The following is a 26,322-nucleotide window of genomic DNA, read 5'->3' on the forward strand; positions in this document are numbered from 1 at the left end:
ACCCGCTCCGCTCCCAAAGTGTGGAAGGGTAGAGCGAGGTCCACAGAGAAGCAGCACATAAGAGGTCGGCTCGCAGGCCGGCGTGGGGGCGGAGTAGCCGAGAAGGGGGAGGGGCCTGGGCTCAACAGGCAGCAATGGGGCGGGGCCTGGAGGGCTGTCAAAATGGACGGGTTTTGGAGAATTGTCAGGGAAGGGGCCGGGAGGGCCTAGGCTGGAAGAAGGCGGGGCCTAAAATCTATCAGGTAGGCTAGAGGTGGGATCGGGGCGGGGCGGGGAGTTTGTCGGTCTGGAGGGGAGCTGGACGCGGAAGGCTCTTCCGACTCAGCCCAGCGAGTTAGGTAGAGGAGGTGGGCCCGGCAAGCGGAAGGCGGGGTCAGCCTCGTGTCTGGCTGCCCATGCGCAGCCTGGATTCGGAGGGGGCGGAGCTATTGACGGCTGCGCGTGCGTGCCCGCGGGGCTCCTGGGGTGGGGCGGGGCCGGGGCTCTGGCCGGGGAGGGAGGGAGGGAGGGGTGGGAAGGAGTCGAGGAAGGGGCGGCGGCGGCCAAGGAAGCTGAGGAGGCTCAGGGAGCGCCCGCGGAGGCGGTGGCTGTGGCGGTGACGGCGGCGGCTGCGACGGCTGCAACGGCGAGCCCGGGGTCCAGGCAGCCGCGGCGCGCCCAGCCGGGCCCGAGGGCATGTGACTGCCGGGCGTCGCGGGGTCCTTCCATCCTTCCCACCATCCCTCCTTCACCCGCTGGGCTCCTCCCCCGCTGACCGGGCACTCGCTGTGCCGGGCCCGGGGGCGGTGGCGGCCGGGGCTGGACAGACAACCGCGACCTCCCCCCCCCGCCCCGGGTGAGTGACGGAGGGAGCGAGGAGGGTGGGGTGCCCCCGCCGGGGGGTCGAGGGTTCCCTTTGGCGGCTCGGGGTGCAGACGCTGCGTCCGGACGGCGGGTGGGTGTGTGCGTGCCGAGGGCGCGGCTCGGCCCCGCTGGCCCCCTCCTCCGGCTGTCCCCCGATGACGGCTCGAGGTCGAGCCCCTATCCTAGCACCCCTGGGTGGGCACGGCAGGATGTCAGGGGGGCCGGGCTCTCGTGATGGGCTGCGCTGCGGCTTGGGAAGCATCTCTTCCATTTTGCTTGGGTGCCAGAATGCTATTTATAAAGCCGAAGCATCCGGCAATTCTTCAGAAAAGGGCCGGGGGCAGGCCTCCAGAGCACCTTAAAACCCCCTCGGAAACGGAGCAGGAAATTTACTTTTATGGGTCCCTGTGCCCGGGATGTCAGTGTTTGAATGGGGTGCGGCGGATCTTTATCTCCTTCCCGTCTGACACTTTTCTTGGCCGGTGGGAGGGAAGGTTGGGTCCTTTGTAGTGGTTATTGGGGACTGCACTTGATTTTGAATTTCATACTTGCAAATTCATCTTTGTAGACTAACCGGTCAGTTAGGCTTGCTTTTTCAAGATCAGGCCCTAGCGCTTCTGAAACCTGAATTTTTAAGCACCCCTTTTGCTTTGATCAGAGGTGTCTATCATTAGGAAAACGCAGCTCTATTGCTCATCCCTCAGGTTAGGGCAATGGCACATTTATAAATTCATATGTGCGCATCCGGATATAGATGCTCTGTATAGATCATAGAGTGATTGAGAGTTGGGAGGGACATTGGAGATCAAGTCCAATCGTGTAGTTTTACACGAGGGGAACTGAGATTAGTACAAGGTCACAGAGCCAGCAACACCACTGCAAAACCGATTCCAATATCCATCTATTATAGGACACTATCGTCTGTCAAAACAACAACAAAACTCTCCTAGCTCCCTTTCTTTCCTTTTTTCTTTTCTATCTTCAGCATGCCCCATTATCAAATACCACCTCTGCTTCTCCCTTTAAACTTAAGGGAAGATTGCCAAATGGCAAATAGAAGTTGTAAAAATTGAAATCTTTAGTCATATATAATAGAAGTTAATATGCTGACTAACGGTAAATCATGATAATTTATATGACTTGATGGAAGCTGACCCTTGCCAGTTTCCTCTGTGCATTAAAATGTTACACAAGCAATTTTTCTTTTGGCAAGAGTATCCAATAACCAGATTTCTAAGACCACAGTTTTGTGGTAGATGCTGTTATCTTCTTGGCTGCATTATTTCTTTGATGCTGTGCTATGTACAATGAACTTTGTAATTAAGCTGTGTAATGGCAAACAATGTTATGTCTAGCTGTATCATTTTAATGAAATAAGATTCCTGATTAAGACATCACTCCCAATTGATAACATTTACATTTCATGGCTATGATTACTACACCATAAAAATTATAAGAATAATGCCCCTAAAGTTAGTTTCTTTTCTTTTCTTATATGTTATTGTTGAAAGACAGGTTGTGAATAGAATGTCTCTTCAAAGGAGTCAAGAAATCGGGATACAAACTGTTGGTGTGACTAGGCAAATTAATTTAACCTCTATTGTGCTCTACAACCATAGATTAAACTTTTTTTTTTAATTGATATCTTTTGTTTTTATTGCATTTTCATTTCCAAATATATCTGTCCCCAAAGAACTCTCCCTTGTAACAAAGAATTAAAAAAAATGAAGAAAAAAAGGCAGCACAGCAAAACTAAGAAACATATCAATGAAGTCCCAAGCAAGCTCTTAATATTCTTTTAAGTTACAGATGATTTACTGATTTGCATTGGTGGAGGGAATGTTCACACTGGGAGTTCTGCACAGCTATGAAATTGCAGGCCTTCCTGACTCTGCATTTCCCAGAGTTACTGCTATTGCCTTCCAATTTTTAATCCCCAAACTACTTGACCATCTGTCATTCCTTTATCACTTTCTTCATAGTTATTACCTTTTTTCTTCCGTGTTTTCTTCACTGTTTTTTCTTCAACCATAGAATTCATATTTGGAAATAGTTTTTTTAAATCCTAGAATTTTCAAATTTTAATTAATACTCTTTTTATATAAATAGTTAATGTAGGTATTAAAATAATGTACTTTTATGATTTATTTAAAAGTCTATAATTTTATCCATGTGTGTTCACTTTGTTCACTGGTATGGTGTTCAAGGACCATAAGATATTTCCCAGTTAGGATGTAGTATCAAAATAGGACTTCACTGGAGCTATGCCACACTAGGATTCCTTATTTTTCTTGAGATATAGTACTATCCCCTACCAAGAACCATCCTGAACATAAGACATATATCCAAATCCATGAATTTATATTAAGGACATATTTGTAGTGAATTGTGCTAGATGCTGAGTTTGGGAATGACAGGATGAATGCCGGGTTTAAAAGGTTCTTCTGATAGGCTTTATATACCCATATTAATAACTGTAAACTGTTATATGGTTAAGTACCTTAGAGAACATTTATTGCTACTTCTCTAGTGATGAACCTATCATTAAATGGTCTCATATAGAACTGCATTTTTTAGTCTGCCTGAAAATGCCTTTAAAGTTTGCTAAGGTACTAGCCTGTCATCTAGTGGTAATTAATTAGAATTGCAGGCTATTTTTGAAAAGTGCTTTCCAGTTCTTACTATAGCTCTAAAAATGATTTAAAGTCCTTTTGCTTTGGTATAAGAATATATAGAGAAAAAGAAAACAGTTGTCTATAATTTCCCATACAAATTTATTAAAATGCTCACAACAACCACTTTAAGAAAGTAAGGGAAATTATTGTTATTTTAGAATACTTTTTTTTCTATGGCTAGCATTATTAATTTTAGGTCATATTGATGATATAGTGAAATTGTGTTTTTAAGGTGCCAAGTATATAATTTATAGTAAGTTCATTTTGTGGAAATTAGTTTAAGTTATTAATAGAAATTTATAGACATTTTTCCTCTGCTTTTATGGCATATTGTTTTGTATGCTTTAATACTTTGATACATGGGCTGTCATGCATGCTCAGAATGCTTTCACGCCTCTGTTTCCTGGATTCTGTCTTCCTTCAAGTCTTGGCTAAAATCTCATTTTCTGCAAGAAATTTTGCCCTTGTCTTCCTTTTAACATTATCCCAAGTTTTGCCGTTTTCCCCATTAGATTGAGCTCTTTGAGGGCTCCTTGAGGGTGTTTTTTGCCACTTAGCCAAATGTCTGATATAAAGTAGGTCCTTAATAAATAATAGTTAAATGACTGACTTTGAAGATTTGGAAGTAACATTAGTGCTGGTACTTACTTCAACTAGGCAAATATAATTCCTCCTGATACAATTTAATTGATTGTATTTAGGTACTGAGACTGAAAAATTAATTTCTTTCTAGCCAACGTGGTGAGAAGTCATCCTCACGTGACAAGGCAAATAATACATTAGCAGGGTCCTATCAAAGTGCTACTAGTTTCCCAAGACCTGCTAGAATTTATATTCTGCTGGCATAACCTTTAAGATACAAGGATGTGTTTAGAATTCTGGTCACATCTGCAATTTATTTGATAAACCTTTGAATGAGAACCCCCCCCCCCCACATTATAACATTGTTTCAATGGGAAAATATTTTATGTCAAACTGCTGTATGATGCAGTTTCCTATATAGACCAGTGTGTGATCAAAAAGTGGGGTTGCTGTCTAATCCTTTAAGAGATTGTTAACTACTACATCAAACTTTTAAAAAATTTATTAAAGCTTTTTATTTTTCAAAACATGCATGGACAAATCTTTAACATTAAGCCCTTGCAAAACCTTGTGTTCCAATTTTCCCTCCCTTCCCTCATGTCCTCCCCTAGATGGCAAATAGTCCAATGTATGTTAAACTCTACATCACACCTTTTTAAAAAATAATTTTAAAATGCATTACAGTAGAGTGATTTATTATTTGATGTCTTCAAATAATGGGTTGTCCTGGGTTCACATTCTAGTCTTTATATTTTTATTTTAAAAAAAATTGGAGATAGTTTTGTAATGTACTTTATATTTCATTGGTTTAAGTTATTGTATTATGCTGTACAGATGCTGATATAGATAAGTTGTGGGACTTAGGAGTAAATGGCTTACCCTTTCATCACACTAGTAATGTACAATAATGAACTTTAATAATGTGGGCTCATCCCCAATTCTAAACTTTATTGGTAGGAAAGATTGAGTGTTGGCTATGTCTTGATTGTTTATTGGATGCAAGTGGTCATCTACATCTTCCTAGAATACAAATGTGTTTTACCTTTTTTCTTTATCAGCAGCTCTTTTCTTCCTTGTCTGAATAGCTGCAACTCACTGATTTCTCAATTTCTTTTAATTAAATTGTATAGTATATGGAATATTTTTTCTTAGTGTTTTGTGAACCTAAAGAGGTCCACTGGCATATTTTCAGTTGAGAAACAGGATGGGAGACAAGTAATAAGTAGGCTTTTTGCTTCTGGTTTGTATTCCACCTGTTGACAGCAGTAAAAATCCTTACAATATTTGAGATAGTTGTGGGCTTATTTCAGGCTATGACACTCTAGATAAAGATAACATTCTGTTCAGCTGTGGACTGGCAGGAATAGGAAGGAAAGAGAGAAGCCATGGGTTAGAACTAATATGTAATGAAAAAATAAGTAGGTCTTTGGAAAAGCTAACCCTGACACTTCTGAAGAGAAGGCAAAGCCTGCATCGGTTAAATACATATAAACATATAGGCACATCCTGAGTAATGTAAGCCTATTTCATGAAAATGTTGCGAATCCCCTTTCCCCCATTTGAGTTACTTCCTCAATTTTTACTCAAGCTCAGGTTGGATTCCCACAAGTAAATCTGTGCTAATCCTATTGCTTTAGTAAGGTTCCTGTGCCTCACCCAACTCCCCTCCCCCCCAATGTAGTCTTAATTAGCTTCTTTGGGGTAAGAAGGGACCTTAGAAAGTCATTTTGTAAATGAAGAAAAGAAAACTGAAGCCCAGTGAGATGAACGGCCTTGCCCGTGATTATAGAAGTAGTTACACACTGGGATTATGACTAGGCTTCTGCAATTCTAATTTCAGATCTGAACTGATATTTATTATGTCATACTTTTAAAAGTCTGTCTTCAACAGCTACCTTGTCCAAAATGAATTCATTAAAAAAGTTGGTATTAGGACACAAAGTTCATTTTTTAATAATGTACTTTACATTCTATACAATACTTTGTCATTAAATGATATCAAATTAAATGTTAGAAACTAGGCCCTTAAAAACCAGAAAGGAAGCTCCTAACAATCATACTCATTTAGTCACAGGAAATGAATTTTACCACAGAGCACACAGAATGTAGAGATTTACAAGATATTCTACCAGAGATCACAGACTGAAAATACTTTATCTTTTCACTTCCTGTCTTGCTGTCTTTGAAAATTTATGTCGGTAAATTGTTATGCCCTACTCTCCTTGGAGAGAATTGAGATTATTTATGTTGAGAGATACCTGATGGCTCAAATGTTTTAATACAAAACCAAGAATTGAGATAAATTGGCACAAAGGGAGATGTTTGATATGATTTAGACTGTTCCAGAATGATGAGACTTTACTTTGAGTCTTTGTAGAACAGGAGTTCTTCACATTAAATCCACAGGTTTCCTTGGGTCTGTGGATAGCTTTCAAGGGGTCTTTGAAGTTGAACAGGAACTAAATTTCATCTTTATTTTCACTGACCTCTAATTGAAATTTAAGCATTTCCTTCAATTATTTAAAATTTTTTAAAATGCTGTTTTGAATAGGGTCTATAAGCTTCAATTTGCTAGAGGGGCCCATAACCTAAAAAAAGTTAAGAACTCCCCCCCATTCCCCACTTCAGGGAAAAGAGGATAGGATGATTTTTAAAGTTTTAAAACATCCTGGCATATAAATTATTCCTTGGCAACAATTTATTACTGGGAAGATGACCATGTGGGTCATTAGAATGTCATTTAGTAAACTACAAGATGTTATTTATTTTCAAAGGAATAAAGCTTCAGTACTCCTTCTGCCAGTGCAGATTACCATTCATCCCACAACCTTTCATCTTGTGGGATTTTTGTCTGTATTTTTGTATATTTTCCACAGAGAGGTGATCCAGTGTCAGAGGCCTTTTTCATACTTAGTGGAACTCAAACTTTTTAGTTTTATGATCTTTTAGTACTCTTTAAAATTATTGAGGACCCCCTCAAAAGCATCATTAATTTGAATTGTATCTATCTATATTTACCATATTAAAAATTAAAACATTTAGTATTACTATGAAAATATTTTTTTCTTTGTGGGTGCCCTGAAAGGGTCTTTTCCGGAAATTCCTGGATTGCACTTTGAGAACTGTGACTACAGGGCTTTAGAGGGAGCATGTTGAGTCAGGAAAATTTAGGGTTTTAGTTCACTTCAGTTACTTCATTTCTCTGGCCATCAGTTTCCTCATTTATAAAATGAGATATTTGTATTCAATAGATTCTAAGGTTAGTTCCTTCCAAGTCTAATTTTATTGTCTTAGAAAATTACATGTATACCAGCACTTAATTTGTTAATATCCCTGATTGTCTTTTCACCCATGGGAGAAAAATAATAGAAAAATACATTCTTCCTGGTTACAGGGGTTGATCTATCGATTAGACAATATTTATTAAGCACCTACTATGTGCCTGGCAGGCAATGTGCTAAAGACTGGAGATACCAAAACAAAAGATAAAAAAGCCAGTTCCTGTTCTTAGAAAGTTCATTCTAATGGGGGAAGTCAAAATATATACAGCATAAATTGAAGTTTAACAGAGAGAAGACACTTGAATTAAAGAAAATAAGGAAAGGAATGTTTGTTTTAATTCAGGACTGATTTAGTGGTAAGTTTGGTTAACCTTGAGAAAGCTTTATTTTTTAAAAAAGTCTTACTGAATACATTATGAATAGTGTATTTTATTTTTAAAAGAAACAAGTTTTTTTCTAATGGAAGTTTTTCTCCCCCTCCCCACCCCAGAAGAAATGAATTCTAGGAAGTCTAACTTGTATTCTAAAAGGTTGTATTCCAAAACTTTGCAGATTGTTTTGTATTCAGAATATGTTTTCCCATGGAAACAATACTAGTGATAATGATTAGATGTATGGTCTTGCTTAAAAGAACCCATTTAGTTAAAATAACATAAATTGATGAATAAAAACCTGTTAACAAGTAATTTCATTAATTAGGCATGGACCCACACTTAACACCATATACCAAGATAAGATCAAAATAGGTCCATGACCTAGGCATAAAGAACGAGATTATAAATAAATTAGAGGAACATAGGATAGTTTACCTCTCAGACTTATGGAGGAGAAAGAAATTTGTGACCAAAGATGAACTAGAGACCATTACTGATCACAAAATAGAAAATTTTGATTATATCAAATTAAAAAGCCTTTGTACAAACAAAACTAATGCAAACAAGATTAGAAGGGAAGCAACAACCTGGGAAAACATCTCTACAGTTAAAGGTTCTGATAAAGGCCTCATTTCCAAAATATATAGAGAACTGACTCTAATTTATAAAAAATCAAGCCATTCTCCAATTGATAAATGGTCAAAGGATATGAACAGACAATTTTCAGATGATGAAATTGAAACTATTACCACTCATATGAAAGTGTTTCAAATCACTATTGATCAGAGAAATGCAAATTAAGACAACTCTGAGATACTACTACACACCTGTCAGATTGGCTAAGATGACAGGAAAAAATAATGATGAATGTTGGAGGGGATGCGGGAAAACTGGGACACTGATGCATTGTTGGTGGAGTTGTGACCGAATCCAACCATTCTGGAGAGCAATCTGGAATTATGCCCCCAAAATTATCAAATTGTGCATACCTTTTGATCCAGCAGTGCTACTACTGGGCTTATACCCTAAAGAGATACTAAAGAAGGGAAAGGGACCTGTATGTGCCAAAATGTCTGTGGCAGCCCTGTTTGTAGTGGCTAGAAACTGGAAATTGAATGGGGCCCATCAATTGGAGAATGGTTGGGTAAATTGTGGTATATGAATGCTATGGAATATTATTGTTCTGTAAGGAATGACCAGCAGGACGAATACAGAGAGGCTTGGAGAGACTTACATGAACTGATGCTAAGTGAAATGAGCAGAACCAGGAGACCATTATACACTTCGACAACGATATTGTATGAGGATGTATTCTGATGGAAGTGGATTTCTTTGACAAAGAGATCTAACTGAGTTTCAATTGATAAATGATGGACAGAAGCAGCTACACCCAAAGAAAGAACACTGGGAAACGAATGCGAACTATTTGCATTTTTGTTTTTCTTCCCGGGTTATTTTTACCTTTTGAATCCAATTCTCCCTGTGCAACAAGAGAACTGTTTGGTTCTGCAAACATATACTGTATCTAGGATATACTGCAACATATCTAACATATATAGGACTGCTTGCCATCTAGGGGAGGGGGTGGAGGGAGGGAGGGGAAAAATCGGAACAGAAACGAGTGCAAGGGATAATGTTGTAAAAAAATTAACCTGGCATGGATTCTGTCAATATAAAGTTATTACAAAATAAAATAAAATATTAAAAAAAACAAACCAAAAACCAAAAAATACCCCAAGTAATTTCATTATTGTCAAGTAAAGCAAAATCAAATAATAATTATACATTTTCCTAGCAAATTGTTCTTTGAGAGGGAAAGAAAGGATCTTAAATGGAGGAAGTGGTGGCTAATCTGACATTTCGGGTACTTAAGTATGGTAGAAAACATTTTAATCCTGTCTTTCCCAAATTGTTTTTGTGACCACAGGGATATCAGTTTACCCATTTGGGTCTTAGTTTCTTCATTCTATAAAATAGGGTCAGACATGGTTTAAGCACAGTTCAGGCTTGGTTTCAGAGTCATGAAGCACTTGTAGACCATCTATTATTTAAAAGAAGCATAGGAAAAAGATATTCTGCAAGGATCCACACTACTACATTTAGATAGCTAACTCCCCTTGCCTCTGTGAAAAGAGCAGGATAGAGGTGTTGATTCTCCTGACAGTGCCTCATATGTTAAATAAGTCTAAGGAATTCCGTGTCCTTTTGGGTTTTTAAGGTCTAGATGACAAGGGAGACAGAATTAACAGCTTAAGCTATAGTCTTCTGTATTGATCACATCTCTGAATGATTTCCTTTTTTAAGGGAGAAAATCATTGCATCTACGTGGAATAGACCCTAGTAGATGGTGCTGTACCACTGAGAAGCTGTGTGTAGTTTAGGGGTCAGAGTGCTGTGGAAATGTAGTTAAAGAAAATGTTAAGAAATACATATTTTTCCAGGCAATTAGGTGATGCAGAAGATGGAGCACTGGGTTTTAGAACCGGAAGAGTTCATTTAAAAGCTGTTTGACCTTGGGCAAGTCACTTACCTTCAGTTTATCTCAGTTTCTTCAATTGTAAAATGAAAATAATAATATCAGCTATCTTTCTAGGGTTGTTTTGAGGACCACATGAAATAAAAATTTGTACTTAGCACAGGATCTGGCACATAGTTGGTGTTATATGGATGCTATTTATTTGAAGTCTTCTCCAGATTTACCTGAATGAAGAAAATTTTAGCAGTATTTGACCAAACATTTGGTAAATAGTAAAGGCAGAGCATAATATTAAAATATTAAATTCTTTTTCTTCTTCCCAAAGGCCTTTCTGTAGAGAAACTGGATTAAAGTTTGAGGAGTTCTAAGCCCCAAGAAGGTGGTACCCAAATTTAGATGGGGAAAACACCTTAATCTGATTAAGATTATCGGATTAAGATTAATGTAAGACCTATCTCAGGCTTATTGAATGATTTAGGAAAAAAAAGATTCTCCAAGATGTTTGCATTTTAAATGATTATTTTGATACTGATTTATTTTGGTTTTCTATCAACTTAGTTTCTGAATACACTATCTCTTCAACACTACCCAGTGAGCTATTCCTTCCTTGTGTTAAAAAAAATTAAAAAGGAGAAAAAAGAAAAATTGAGTAAAACTAATCAATACATCAGCTGAGTCTTATAGTATTTGAAATGTGCCATAGCCACTGCAAAGAAATGGCTTTTACTCTTATGCAAGTACAAATTTTGTTGGTTTATAATGACCAAATTAATCACAATGAATTAAAATAGGATTCAGTTTAAAATTTTTTTTTCCCTTTCATTGGGGTAGCTAGCGTGTATATTGTTTTTCTGGTTCTGCCCATTTCACACTATTTCTCACGATCTTTCAAAGACAAGTAACAGTGACCATAGTACTAGCTGGCAGATCTATCAGTATCCTGAAATTTAAATTGTCAGGATATAGTGACTTCAGTTCATTAAGAGTAGCTTGATTTAAAAAAAAAATTCCTTAATTATATTGGGCTTAATTTCTTGATCTTTATTCCCATGTTTCCTGTCTTTACAAATGGGGAATTAAAAAAAAAATTCTTCCTGTTAATGAAAGCAGAAGCAAGATTAGATAGAGTTCAGTAGTTGTCTTCTTTTTGTTGTCTGAAATGGATTTCTAACATAATTTAGCTTGGCTGATCTTTAGGCTGTGGTTGCATATTCTGCCATCCTGTCCATTTTGTTGCTGTGAATAAGAAAAGGCCATTACCATTGCTTTGCTTTTGATACATATTAATGTGCAGTATATTATTTGAGGAACAGTGCACTTTAGTGAAAAGAATACTTGGCAGCTTAATGATCATGGTTGTATTTTAACATTCACACTAACTGGCAATTCACAACCAATTCACAACTTCTATGAGGCTTATCCTTTATTGGAGGCAACGCAATCTCAGTAACTGATTGTCTTTTGCACTTTTCCATAATGGTTTGTTTAGCAGTCTCTTACATCACCATTGCCTCCCTCTCTTATGGGTAAGGATCTTACCTCCTATTTGATTGAGAAAATAGAGGCCACTTTTCCAATGCTCATAAATCTCATCCTCTCCTGTCCTCTAATCTCTTAGGATTGTTTGGATCAAGTGAGATAATGTTTTTAAGACAATATTTCTTTTAGTACCTGGCATCTAGTAGCATTTGATAAATACTTGTTTCACTTATGATGTGTCAAACTCCTCAAAATAGGGACATCCAGTCTTAAAAAAGGAAAGAAAAGAAAAAGAATGCAGGTCATGTCAGACTATTGAATAGAGTTACTAAACTAGCAGATCAAGGAAATGTATCTAGATTTTAGTAAAGCATTTGACAAAGTCCCTCATTATTGTTCTTGTGGACTGGATGGAAAGAGATGAACTAGACAATAGTAGAATTATGTAGATCCATACTAAATTGTACTTATTTTAATTGCAATTCTGTCCTATGGAGCCTTTATTTCATATATATATATATATATAATTTTTTTTTTTTTGCTTCATTTCTTCTAGAGATTCATTGTAGACCCTGTGGAAAATTATTTTTTTCATTGAGTCTTTATTTGCACTTTTGCACTTGTTAAGGAGTTACGTGTTCCTTATTTTGGAAGATTTTTAGGACCGCAGTAGTTTTGATACAAGTTGATTTTTACTTTATTTCTTTCTCTAGATTTAATTTCCACATTGTAGCTTTGTGCCAGGACCAGACAATATCCCCTCCTATACTTTTGGGTTGGATAGTCATCCCTGCTTGGTCTTGTCCTCTGTCACTTGGTATCTGTGTTGATCTCCTTTCCTAGAGTTAGATTTAGAGCGCTTTATCTTCAGATTCTTTTTTGGAATCTTCAGACAGAAGGCTTAATATCTTAGAGTTCCAGGACATGAGGTGTCCCTTTTTTTTTTTTTTTTTTTTTTTTTTTTTTGTTACTGTCCTATTAAAAGCTCCTTGATGATCACTGCTTGCTACTTCTCAAACTTCCAAAGTCTTACTTTGAAAAATTCTCATTAAGACTTTCTGACTACTCCAGGGATTTGTTGAGAAATTTATTTATTCTTGCTTTCCTCCATATACAGAGCCTCGCATGCTACAAATACCTCTGATCTATCCCTGGTTATACTGGAGGACTACCTTTCTCTGATCCTGGTCTTGCCAGTGGCTTTCTTTTTTATTAATGATTGAGCAGCAGTTCCTCTACTGGACAGCTTTAATTTTAGAGGGCAGTTAGATGATACAATGGATAGAATGCCAAGCTGGAGTCAGGAATACTTATCTTCCTGAGTTCTAATCTGGCCTCAGACACTTACTAGGTGTGTGACCCTAGGCAGATCCCTTACCCTGGTTTGCCTCAGTTTCTTCATCTGTAAAATGTGCTGGAGAAGGAAATGACTTATAGCTCTAGTATCTCTGCCAAAAAGTGGCAGACTCCAAATGGGATCATGGAGTCAGATATGACTGAGAAATGACTGAACAGCAGCAAGACCTCTCTCCTCTTGCCCATGGGCTTTGAGCTGACATATTGCACAGGTCTGGAGTGGAAAAAGTCATTTACTGTAGTTTCTAGAGCAGGTATATGAAAAGCTGAGTGGTCTACCTCCTATTTTTGCTCCTGTCCTGGCCAGAGATTTGAGATTTTTTTTTTTTTTTTTTTTTTTGCTTTTTTTATTGAGGCAATTGAAGTTAAGTGATTTGCCCAGGGTCACACAGCTAGGAAATATTAAGTGTCTGAGAACAGATTTGAATTCTTGTCCTCTTGACTTCAGGGCTGGTGCTCGAGATTTGAGATTTTTTCCCCCATGTTATTACCATCTTGTCTGTTTCATATATCTTGAGAATTTTTCCACCTATGATCTCATAATTGTTATATCTTTCCTTGACCTCTGTAGTTGGCCTAGTTCATCTTTGTTTTTTTTTTTTTTTTTTTTTTTTTTAAGTGTCATTTCCACTTTATCTGGCAGCCTACTCAGGGCTGAGATGTTAGAGTCCAAATATGGTGGCTTCATTGCCTTGAGGAAAAGAATTTGTGATAAAAATTTCTAAAAATCTTTTTCAAGTTAAATAATTTTCTTGTTGGTTTTATTTTTGTATTTGTTTTTGCATGAATGCTTCAAATGTTTCTGTTTCTTTCTTGTGGTATATCAAATTGTGAATCATATAATTTTAGGTTGCTGCCTAAGAATGCCTTTGATTTTGGCATATATTGCTCCATTCTTTTATGAATTTTTTAAATGAAGAAAAATCCTTATTCAAAATGCTTTTCCTTCATCTTTAAAGGTCTGGCTACTTAAAAAAATTTTTTTCGTTACTGAAATTGTTAAATGTTTCTACTTGTACCATTTGTAAATTCCCTAACTTAGTGCTTTTTTCTCTATATTCAGAAGTTACAGGCAGTTTTCTTATTTAATGCCTTGCCTTTTATTCTACTCAGGTTTTTTGATTTATTATATTCTTCTGGGAGAGTTACAATCCTTAAGTTATCTCTATGCATGTTGTTTTCAAGCTCACACTTTAGTTTGTATAGTATTCCTCTGTGTGTGTGTGTGTGTGTTGTGTGTGTGTGTGTGTGTATGTGTGTGTGTTTGTGTTTGACATTGTTGCCTTTTGATTCTTTTCTGCCATGTTTTTCTTATTTCAATATTTTTTATTCCAAATCTGTTATTCTTTCTCTTAGAACTTCAGTTTCTGTCAGAAATTTCATGTATTTTATTTAGAATCAAATGAACTTTTGAATTTCTTTTGCAATTGTCATTTCTTAGTATTTTGGGTACTGAGAAGCAGAAACAAAATACAGCTTTTTTTTTAATAAACACCTATGAAAATAGATCATTTTGAAAATTCTAGTATATTTATCATATTTTTCACTTGTAGCCTGTGGGTCTTCTCTGCTACCTGCCTTCAGGGAATAGTATTGGGAATTTTGATGGTAATTTGACCTGTTTCCTCCATCTCTTTTGCAAACTGGGAAATAATAAAAATTATTCAAATTCAAAATTTTATTCAATTTATTCAAGTTTAGGTTCAGTTGCTAATTATTTAAAGAGAAGTAGACCAAGGAGAGTATTGAAACAGCGATCCTTCTTAGTTGAAGTAAAGCTACAGAAACATTCAGAATTCATATGTTGTCCTTCTTCTGTTTCCTTAGGGGATGATGGGTGATAGATGCCTTTCCCAGTGACATCATAGAAGAAAATATTCTTGTCTTGTATATACAATGACTGTTCCTACTCCCCAGAAAGAACAGGGTGTGGGAGCTATCCATAGGCCTACCCTCATTCCAAGGAATCACCAATTACATATCTGTTGGTTGGCTTCCTCCATTTTGTTACAAGTATTATCAAAATAATCTGGTTTTGCTGAATCTCAGAGCAAGTTTTCTGCAATTTTTTTTATCTTCAGCTACTTTTCATTGTATTGTAATACTTTCAAATCAGCTTGTGCTTCAAACTGCTGGTATTGTCTTTGCTCTAATCTCTGTTCAGCAAGGAAGTTTTGTTTGCCAACTTGGTAGTTTTAATGACTGTTGTATATCCATTAACCTTCTCTAAGAAATAGGATAAAGCCTATGTGTATGCTTATATGCATGTCGATGCATGTGTTTTGATCCAGTAGTGTCTCCTCTGAGTCTATCCCAAGGAGATTACATAAAAAAGGGAAAAGAACGGACATGTACAAAAAAATGTTTGTAGCAGCCCTTTTTGTAGTGTTAAGGAGCTGGAAACTGGAAACTGAGTGGATGCCCATCAGTTGGAGAATGGCTGAATAAGTTATGATATATGCATGTTATTGAATATTATGTTCCATAAGAAACGATCAGCAGGATGATTTCAGAGAGGCCTGGAGAGACTTACATAAACTGATGCTAATTGAACAGAGTAGAACCAAAAGAACATCATACACAGAACAATAAGATTATGTGATCAACTATGATGGACTTGGCTCTTTTCAACAATGAGGCAAATAGGGTTAAGTCCAGGGTCATAGACTTATTGTCTGAGGCTACTTTTGAACTTTGGAAGAGTTTTCCTGATGCTAGACCCTGAACTGTATCTACTATGCCACCTAATATTTATATAGTACCTTTTATGTGTTAGACATTGTGCTAAGTGCTTTACAAATATAATCTCATTTGATCCTTACAACAACCTGGGGAGATAGATGCTATTATAATCCCCATTTTACTCTTGAAATTGAAAAAGACAAACCAAGTGCCCAAAGTCACATAGCTAGTGTTGTAAGTTGAATTTGAACTCACATCTTTTTAACTCAAAGCCTAATTTTATCAACTCTGCTATGGCTCTATCAATTATATCCACAGCACTAACTGCCCCTGCTCCACCTGCCACTTTTTTATTGATTCAGTACTTGCCACATCTAACCCCTTTTGAATTTCTTCTTGAAGCAACACCAGCACAGGGATTATTCTCAATGTGAGGTCTTCCAGCTGTTCCTATTTCAGAATGATATTGTGATCCTTGATGCTTTGACCATAATGTCATCTTTAGTTCTGGATATACTTCATCAGTGATAAATATCTATGGCAGGCATTTATCTCCTCTGCTTTATTATTATTAATAGCATTTGATATTAATAAATTAAAGGTTCATAGGACAAAGAAAGCTAACTCTTACATCTTTCAGAATATCTTGAATATGGCATATGCACAGGAGATGTGCTGTTGGAGAAGCTTCTATAAAATGGTATTTTGTTTTAATGAATCAAATACTTTTTTCATAACAACAAGCAATAGACTATATGCCTTTAGGTCAGTTTTGGGAATTGAAAGATGTGGAATATTGTTTTAAAGAGCCTTCTTATTCTCTTAAATGTCCATTATTTCCTTGATATGATTGTGGTTTTATTTTCATAAAAATTTTAGAAAGTCAGCATACAGTTTGATAATTATTCTGGTCTTTGATTTGCTTTTTAAAAATTATTATTTTGAATGGTAATAAGGCCCAAGATTTTTGCATGCTTCCTTTCTCTTTTCTGGAAGCAAAGCTAATACTTACCTTACTCCTCATGATATTATTAACCTTCAAAAGGCCAAACATGTGACAATGGGGGAATTAATATTTTGGATTATAGATTTAGAGCTGAAAAGGATCACAGAATAAATATAAAATAACTCATTTTAGATATTGAACTAGTTATTACAAAAGAAATGAAAGGAATTGAGAGGGAAAATAATTTCAGTATTAGACTTTGATTATGCAAAAAATCTCTCAAATTATCCTTGAGGCAAAATGGGGAGATGAAGATAGATGATAGAATACTTAAGGGAATTCAGAACTGATTGAATCCATTTCAGAGCCAAAGAAGAATAATCCGTGACTAAATATAACTTACAATGCAACATAGCTGGTATATTTTTCCTATTTGAAGATGACACAGCTAGGGCACAGGAGTTGGAGGTCTAACACGTTGGATGAGGGGATTCAAAAAGAACTTTATAGTCTAGAATCTTAAGCTAACTCAAATCAAATGACATTTAATAGGGATATATGTAAAGTCTCACACTTGGATTCCCAAAGTCAATCTCATAAGTCCAGGATGGGAGCCTGACTAGATAGTTTTTCATGCTGTAAGAGATTTGGGTTTTTTTTTTTTTTTTTTTTAAGTAGATTGCCAACTCAGTATGAATCAGTGTTATGAGATGGTAGCTCCTGGAATGCGTTAAAATAAGCATAATATCCAGAATGAGGGAGATGGTAGTCCATGTTTGAATTTTGCCTGCGTTACCCCACATCAGTTAACTTATGTTTAGTTTTGGGTGCTACAGCCAAAGATATTGGAAAGATATTGACAAACTGTAACATGGTAAGGGATTGGAAACTAGACCAGATAAGGATCAAGTGAAAGGACAAAAGGTACTCAGCTTAGAGGAGAAAAGATGTTTTGGAATGGAAGGGAAGGGGTGTGGAGAAGCAAGGCAGTTGTCTTCCAGAGTTTCATGAATTTACATGCAGGATAGGAATTATATTTGTTTTGACTGGTCCAATAGAAGTAAAAGGTAGACATTTCAGAGAGATATATTTTTATTCTGTATAAGGAAAAGCACTATCTAAAAGATGACTCTGCAGAAGGAAATGGCAAACTTCTCTAGTATTTGCTCCAGAAAATCCCAAAAGGGGTCTTGAAAAGTTGAACGTGACATAAAAAGTGACAGAACAACAAAGTTTCCTTTAAAAGTCAGAAAGCTCTACAGTTAAGGCTGGCTGTAAGCTGAAGGATGCTGGAGTGATGATTCCTTTTATGTGCTGGTTAAGCTAAGTTATCTCACTGATATGATACTTTCCAAATCTAAAAGTTTATGATTGTCAAAAAACATTGTCTAGTTTCCCAAGTAAAAGATAGAGTATTAAGACAAAGAAGTCTGGATCACTTCTTTATGTTAGAACAATATTTTTAGGGAATATACTGGGAATGAAACAATGTACAAGCCACATTTCAGAAACTCTCTTTCTTCCTTAAAGTTTATAGCTGCAATTGGTCTCACAAGTTAGTTTCTTAGAACCAAACGTCTCCAAGTGCTGGCTGTATGACTCATTGGCACTTTGGTAGAGGAGGATCTTGTTCAGGTACCAATTGGACTAAAATTCTGAGGTTCCATCAAATTCTGAGATTCTATAAATCTGTGAAGTACCAGTGGTTTTCTCATGGATATCTGAGGATTTCTAATGCATAAGTCTGCATATTGGTTTGTCTTTATTAAACATATTTCCGATAAAACCAGAAGCACCCATAGTATAAAATCTTGGTCATCTGGTAGTAGTTTCTCTTTTCCATTGAGGCATTTACCTCAAGAAAATATATATTGCTGTGCCAAGTCTAAGTGTCAGAAGAAATCTTCTAATGCTACTAATCTTTTTATATTTCTGCCTATTCCTATAAAAGTTAATTTTTGTTAATATTTTAAAGTTTACATTCTTACCATATTTTAATGTAACATTTGAACATTATTTCTCATTCTAAATCTTTTTACAAAAGTCTATTGGAATTGCTTTGAATCACTGCATTGTTGAGAAGAGCCAAGTCCATCACAATTGATCACCTCATAATCTTGTTGTTATTGTGTTTAATGTTCTCTTGGTTGTGATCGCTTCACTCAGCATCAGTTCTGTAAGTGTTTTCAGGCTTTTCTGAAATCAGCCTTTATCATCATTATATTTGAACATTTTTAAACTTGATAATTGTCCTAGGCCTTTTCCTAATATAAACCAGTATTTAGATCCCCCTTTTTACCTAGACTATTAGAATTATAAAAATATAGAATTTGTAAGATCTGCAACTTTTTTGAAGAAGGAATATCATATAATTATGGATAAATGTTGAAGGAAAGACTTTTTGATGGAATGTGAAAAACTTTGCAACTGTATTATTTTTTTTAAGTAAAAATTTAATGTTATCTGTGCTAAATTTCTCTATAACTTTTCCTTGTAGCACAGGGATTTGCTTAGCTATGGCTAATGGCAGGATTTGTCCCATGTTTGCTAACATAATTTGTGGTTCTAGTTCCTTTTGGTGTATGACTTTGGATTTTTATTCTATATATGAAGAGAAGAGGATATTGGTGTTAATTTGTCTCTGGATTATCAGTCAGATTTTTAAATTTGAATACGTCAGGAAGTACATTAACCATGACAGTTTATAAAAAGTTCTTATCCTAAATGCACAGCATCTTTAAAAGGACAGTGGTAATCATGACTAATTTCTGGACTTGCTTTATATTAGATTCCTCAATGTTATACAAAAGTTAAGCTGAAATATCTTATTTAGTACATTGCGGTATTTGACTTTATGTATACATAATGACGCTGTCTTTTTCTTTATTTTTTTAGATTCTATCAACTTTCAAGAACAAATGTGCCCTATAACTCATGGAAGAAAAACTACAAGTCAAGACATCTTTGGGTTCCAAGTTGCCGAAGTATGGAACAAAATCTATAGGCAGCACCCTGCAGTCAGTATCGAATGGGACAGTTGTTAATTTATCAGGGAATTCTACGAGTAGCAGTGGCAAAAATTTCATCAAGCACAATGGCTCTATTAATATGTCTTCCTATTCTTTTAACTGGAGAAAGTCAAATAAATACCAACTCAATGAGCAGAGTACTAGAGATTCTCATTCTACCCAGAATTCATGTGGCAAACTAGTTGACCCTGAAAAACATGTTAATGCTCAAGAAACATTTGGTAAAGGTGGATTAAAGAGGGATTTGAAGAGTGTTTCTTTACTTACATCAAAGATAGCAAAGCCATCCAATATGTTTGTTTCATCTTCAGAGGAGTTAAACCAAAAGACTTTGTGTGGACTCTCTAGTTCAGGTAAATTCACCAAAGCATCGTTGTTAGGAAGGACTTCATATTCTTCACTTAATGCTCCAAAATCACAGTTAAATGGATTTTATGGAAGTAGACCAACTATAAGTATGCAAAGGCCTAGAGCAAACTCCTGTACCACCAGGAACAGTTCTGGAGAAAGTTTAGCACAGAACCCAGACAACATGAAATCTTTTACCTGTGAAAAAATAGTACGGTCACAAAGTTTTTCACATTCCATTCAGAAGTCTTTCCTTCCACTTGCATCCATAACTAGATCACATTCCTTCAATAGGGCTGCAGATCTTGCAAGGCCTTATCAAAACCAACAGTTGTCCCTTCGAGTAGCTCCAAGGTCAACTATGCAGTCAAAAAATGTAAGATCAGAGGTTCTCAATAGAAATGAACATTTAGCATTTGGATTTAATAGATCTTATGCTACTTTTTCAAGTTCTGGTTTAAAGAAATCGGTGTTACCAAATGGCTCAGGAGTAACATCTTTTGATTATAGGTTGGGTCGAACTTCTTTACTGAGTCCAAACAGACCGCAATTTACTGAGAAGATTATAGAGGATGATAATAAAAATTCAGCTGGTGACAAATGTGTATTGGAGGATTCCTCAGTTTTGGGTAATGATGGAGCTATGGAGAAGGAAGACGACTCAGTAGAAAATTATAGTTCTAGAACAGAAAGTAGCCAAGGCATAAATGATAACATGCTGGAAGATGATGTAAAAGTCAGATACCTGAGTGATGATGTGGATGAAATATCCCTTTCATCTTTGTCTTCTTCTGATAAGAATGATTTGAGTGAAGACTTCAGTGATGATTTTGTAGATATAGAAGACTCAAACAGAACTCGGGTAACCCCAGAGGAAGTACCACTCAAAGAGGAAAATCTTGGAAGTGTTCCATTAGTGGATCCATTTGATTCTTTGAAAGAAAATGAAAAACCCTTCAATAAAACTGATGAATGGATAGATATCAATGTACCAGGTAAGTATTTTTATTTTGTTCCCTCTAGAAAGTTTTATCATAGATGTTTTAGTAGCCAGGTTGTTTAAAAGGAATAGTCCTTAGGAATTTCAAGTAAATATTCTTTACCATGGCTGATCTGAATGAATTTTAGAGGCAAGGCTGAATGGGGAAAGTAATTAAGCTCCTTTTGGCAGCTAGGTATCACAGTTGATAGGATCCTGGACATAGTCAGGAAGACCTGATTTCAGATTTTGTTTAAGACACTGTCTTACTGTACACTTAATGTATATAGACTCTCTTTTTGCTTCAATTTTCTCTTCTGTAAAATGAGAATAATAATGCTAGGTTATTCCCAGAGGTGTGAAGTACATGAGAATTAATAGCTATAAGCATTTTGCAAACCTTAAAACCTATAGAAATACTAGCTACCTAGTGCTTTCCTTCTAGTATTTACATAGCTATCTAACTAGTCAGGTAGGCAAGATCATCATTTTTATGTTTTCTCTTTTAGAATCTGTGGCAATGATGGGTTTATACTTTTGCTTAACTTCCTGTTAAGTTGTGTGAGTTAGCAATTTCTAGGCCAGGGTAGGAAAGCAATAACTCATAAGTATTTTTCTTTACATGTCAAATACCCAATGAAAGGTATAGTTTTAAGCTTTACAGGTGGTATTACAGGATAGAAACTAATAATTACTGACTTTTATATATTACTTTAAACTTTGTGAAGCTCTTTAATTTGAGATTCATAACAAACTAGTAGGTATCCCAAGTATTTTTAATTCTTATTTTACAGTTGGAAAATTGAAGTTAGGTTAAGTGCCTTGTTCACATGCTACACATTTGAAATTTAAACCCAGATATTTCTGACTACAAGTTTTATCCTACTGTCCATTTTGTTATTCTGCCTCTAAATAAAATTGTTGGAGCTTGCATCTTCTTTTTATTTTCTTTATGCTAACATTTAGTATAGTGACTGGCATACAGTAGATGCTTATTAAATATTTACTAATTGATTTATATTATAAGCTGCTTAGGCAAAATTAACACCTTATTTATAAATATATTGTTTCCACTGTAGCCATATTAATATTCTATTAAATAGTAAGTATTTTCTGGGTTGTTCCCCAGTGTAGTCTTATAATCTTTATAGAATTTAAAAGTCTATAACTACTTTATTCAGTAGTTTACTTTATTACTATTATTCTTGAACTGTTACTGATATTCTATTTGATTTATTCCCCCTTATTTACCATATTAGGCATCTAGGTGGAGCAGTGGATAGAATATGCTGCATTTAGAGTTAGGAAGACTCATCTTCCTAAGTTAACATTCAACTTTAGACACTTACTAGCTTTGTAACTCCAGGCAAGTCACACAGAACCTTGTTTACTTCAGTTTCCACATCTGTAAAGTGAGCTGGAGAAGGAAATGACATACTATGTCAGTATCTTTGCCTAGAAAAATTCAAATAGGTTCATACAGAGTTAAACATGATTGAACAATTTGCCACATATACTTCTCGTTTAAAAATATCATTCATTTATTTTTAGGGTTCTTAAATTTTTGAGTTCCAAATTTTCTTTGTTTTCTTAGTCCCTCTTCCACTTATTAACAAGGCAAGCAATATATATATATGAAATCATGCAACACATTTCCATATTAGCCATTTTGCCCCAAAACAAATAAAAAAAGAGCAAGAAAAAATAAAGTGAAAAAATTATACAGTTTGCATCCAGTTTTCATCATCAGTTCTCTTTCTGTAGGTGGATGACATTTTTTTTTTAATCATGAGTTCTTTGCAATTATATTTGATCAGAGAAACTTGTCTTTCACAGTTGATCATTGATCATTGTCAGAAAGTTACACTTTGTGAAAAGATGTAAGAATGTAATGGGGTATATAAGCCAAAGGAAAATTTGGGTGGGAGTAAGAAGAAATGCTTGAGATGCCCTTGCTTGACAAATAGTTAATATTGCAGAACTAGAGTTGAGGAGGGAGACAGAGGCTGAACGTATGGACCTGTGAGTTGAATGTGTAGAGGCCCTGATTAGATTAATGGCAACTGGTGAGCTTATCTAGACCACCATTCTTAATCTTTTTTGTTTGTTTGTTTTTTTTGTTTTATACATCCCTTTGGCAGTCTAATGAAGCCTCAGGACTCCTCAAAACAATGTTTTTAAATAATAGGAGAAAATGATGAATTTCACGTAGAGGATAGTAAATAAAGATAAAATTTTTGCATCCAAGGAATTCCTGAATTCTATGTCCAGATTAAGAATCTTTGAATTAGAGAGAAATTAGCAAGAAAAAGAGCCCTTAAGTACATCGATACCTTGTAGTCATATGCCTGATTTAATCAAAACCAATCAATGGTTTTGGGAAAAAAAATTCTTTTTGATCAAGAGTGACATATGAAATACTAGGTGGTTGCTTTAAAATGAAGCATATCTTGTTTTGTCTCTTAGATTGGCGTTTTATCTTTTTTTTTTTCCTCCTGAGGCAATTAGGGTTAAGTGACTTGCCCAGTGTCACGCAGCTAGGCAGTGTTAAGTGTCTGAGACCAGATTTGAACTCAGGTCCTTCTGACTTCAAGACTGGTGCTCTATCCACTGCGCCACCTAACTGCCTCTAGATTGGCATTTTAAAAGAGAAGTTTTATTTGTAATGCTTAAATATTCAGAGTAGACAGTGAAAAGTTTTTCTTAAGACAGAAACTCTTTTCAATATAAACTAGTACTTATTCTGCCAGTAATTTGTTTTTGTCCCAAGCTTTTTTAATAGGGTACAGTATGAACCTTTATACTAGTAAATGAATATAGAGACATAAGAGAATAAGAATTTCATATTATCAGGTATGGTGTTAGTGATCATTGAAGATTACCTCTCCTTTTTAAGTGTACTAGAATGTACTAATTTGATATTATTGGAACCCAGATTTGACAATACCCATATACAAGAGAATTCTTGCCTTAAAGTCATTATTTTTGTGCTTTGGTGATAGAATTGGAGACTTATGACTGATTCTGATCTTAAGAGCTCTTAAATTAACTGAAGATGCTGTTAAAATTCATGACAATTTGAGGACCTTCCAACAATGATAGTAGTCATAATGCATTCGTTCATAGATATTTAGACAGTAAAGCGCTTCTAATGTTTGGATGATTTTCTAGCCTAGGGTCTCTAGCCATTAGTGGAAGGTTAATGCTTTTAGAAAAAATACTGTTAGGAGAATTTTAGATTTTTGTATATATTATTAAATAAGTGAATAGAACTAAGTGGTGTTTTTTTTGTTTGTTTGTTTTTTTTTTTGGCAGGACAGAAAAGAACTAGGTATTTTTAAAAATCTGGCAAGAGACTATTACTTCTTCTTATTATTATTATTAATGCTCAGAATTGAAAAATGCTGCAGTCAGAAATTGAATTTTAAAACCTGAGAAAATAATTATTACATTGTGTTATGAAGTAAATATCTTTTTTTTTCTTTTTTAATTAGTAGAAGACAAGAATGAATGTACCAAGCATACCACGGGGAATAATCTAATTTCTCCAGATATGGATTACAGAGCTGGTTCTTCATTTGAGCTCTCCCCATCTGATAGCTCTGATGGAACATACATGTGGGATGAAGAGGGTTTGGAGCCCATTGGAAGTGTCCATCCATGTGGAAGCTATGAGTCTTCAGAAATGAACAGCATAGTATGTATGAATTTTTACAAGTTTTTGGGTGCATTTCATTTTTCTGATTCTAGAAAAATAAGAAATAATTAGTTATGTATGGAACTTAGAGGTTAAAGGACTTCCAAAGTTCTGAAATTAAACAGTGAAATAGAGGTAGAGTAGTAGTGAAGAAGACAAAGACATGCATGTTTGAGTATTTGTTTTATTTTTTGTACCTTCTTGGTAGCTTATTTTTATAAGCTTGCTACTTCAGTGTTTTGATAGCTTCTTATCCTATGTGGTTCTTGTCCAGGTCCTTGCATAAATCCTTCAAGAAACTGTAGACCTTCTTATAGGTTTTTAAATAATTCTTGTTTTTCAATACTAGGTCATTTTTTCCATTCATACATGGCCTTGATGATGTCATTATATTTTTGTTAATAAAATAATATTGATTGCTTGTATTTTTACCAACATGTTTGGTAGGAGTCAGAGTTTTTCATTGTTAGGTAACATGACATTGAAGAAATACTAAGCAATATAATACTCTCTGTAAATTGTTATAATTTAAATAACTCAATATATTTAGATTTGTAGTGATTATCTTGAAAGATGACCCTCATTTAAAAATCATAAGTTTGTTATGCTGGGGGATATTTAGTATTCCAACAGTTTCTTCAAATGCTAAATTAGATTCAATTATAATTTTTTCGTTACTATTCTCTGGGTACTAGAAATTTAAAAAAACAACAACATATTTTGCTACTTTAGTCTACTCTCTAGCAGAGAGTTTATTCTGGATGCACAGTGTCTGTTGTCCACATTATGACATGTAGTTATATAGAAAACTTAGCAGGCCTGTCATTTGTAAATGGGCTCAGAAACAAGCAGGAAGAGAAGAATGGGTTGGCTTATATTCAAGAAATTGAAAATCTTTTTTTTTTAATGCTTCCAGACTTCTCCCAGAAACAAATTCCTTTGTTCTTAATATCAACATTTTACCAAATACAGTCTTTGTGAAATTAAAAATGAGTATCAAACAGGGTAATGGACAGGTATATGGTGGGTATGAGTAGACTGCAACATAACATATGAGGAACTTTGAAGAGGAATTAGAGTAATAGATATCATTAAGGAAATATAATGAGGCAACAGAAAGATGAATTGGTCATGTAGGAAAAGAGGATAGCCTGAAAGCTACACTAATATCTTTGTAATAACAGGAAAAATGAGGAAAGTTCCCAACATTTTGGAACATTCCTTGTGATGAATTTCTGGGAAGGCAAAGACAAGAATGGAGGGAAAAACTAAATCAGTTGGAATGTAGGTGTATTTGTTTATGATGTCTTGCAGTGACTATCATTGCCTGAAGAAGATTGAGGATCTGTGGCATTCTTTTTAGTACTTTGAGCCTAAATAGTCAGGGTGCTATAAACCCTATGGACCATGCAGGTAGATCAGTTGTAGATAGAAGCTGTAGAGGTTGAGGGTGGAATGAAGGTATTATATAAAACTGTGAGATCATATGATAATGTTCAGTGAAGGAAGTAATTGCTCTAGTAGCAATTGGAGTGATCTCTCTGATCCTCAGTTTGTTTCATTAACACCTCCAGA

The 26,322-nt window shown here is 35.7% G+C and overlaps 1 protein-coding gene across 4 annotated transcripts in view; it reads left to right on the forward strand.

The window, feature by feature from the left end:
- Positions 1 to 634: 634 nt before the first annotated feature.
- CCSER2 (coiled-coil serine rich protein 2) overlaps positions 635 to 26,322 on the forward strand; it is a 120,600-nt gene continuing 94,912 nt past the window's right edge. Inside the window, exons 1-3 of one of the 4 annotated variants that reach the window (XM_051982361.1) lie at positions 635 to 835; positions 19,590 to 21,066; positions 24,545 to 24,747. In XM_051982361.1, coding sequence (XP_051838321.1) covers positions 19,629 to 21,066; positions 24,545 to 24,747 — 1,641 coding nt within the window. In that variant the 5' untranslated portion in view covers positions 635 to 835; positions 19,590 to 19,628. The remainder of the gene's footprint in view (positions 836 to 19,589; positions 21,067 to 24,544; positions 24,748 to 26,322) is intronic. The other 3 variants (XM_051982362.1, XM_051982360.1, XM_051982359.1) reach the window with 3 other exon arrangements.

The sequence above is a fragment of the Antechinus flavipes genome, chromosome 2 (assembly GCF_016432865.1).
Source record: "Antechinus flavipes isolate AdamAnt ecotype Samford, QLD, Australia chromosome 2, AdamAnt_v2, whole genome shotgun sequence".
NCBI classification, from domain to species: Eukaryota; Metazoa; Chordata; class Mammalia; order Dasyuromorphia; family Dasyuridae; genus Antechinus; species Antechinus flavipes.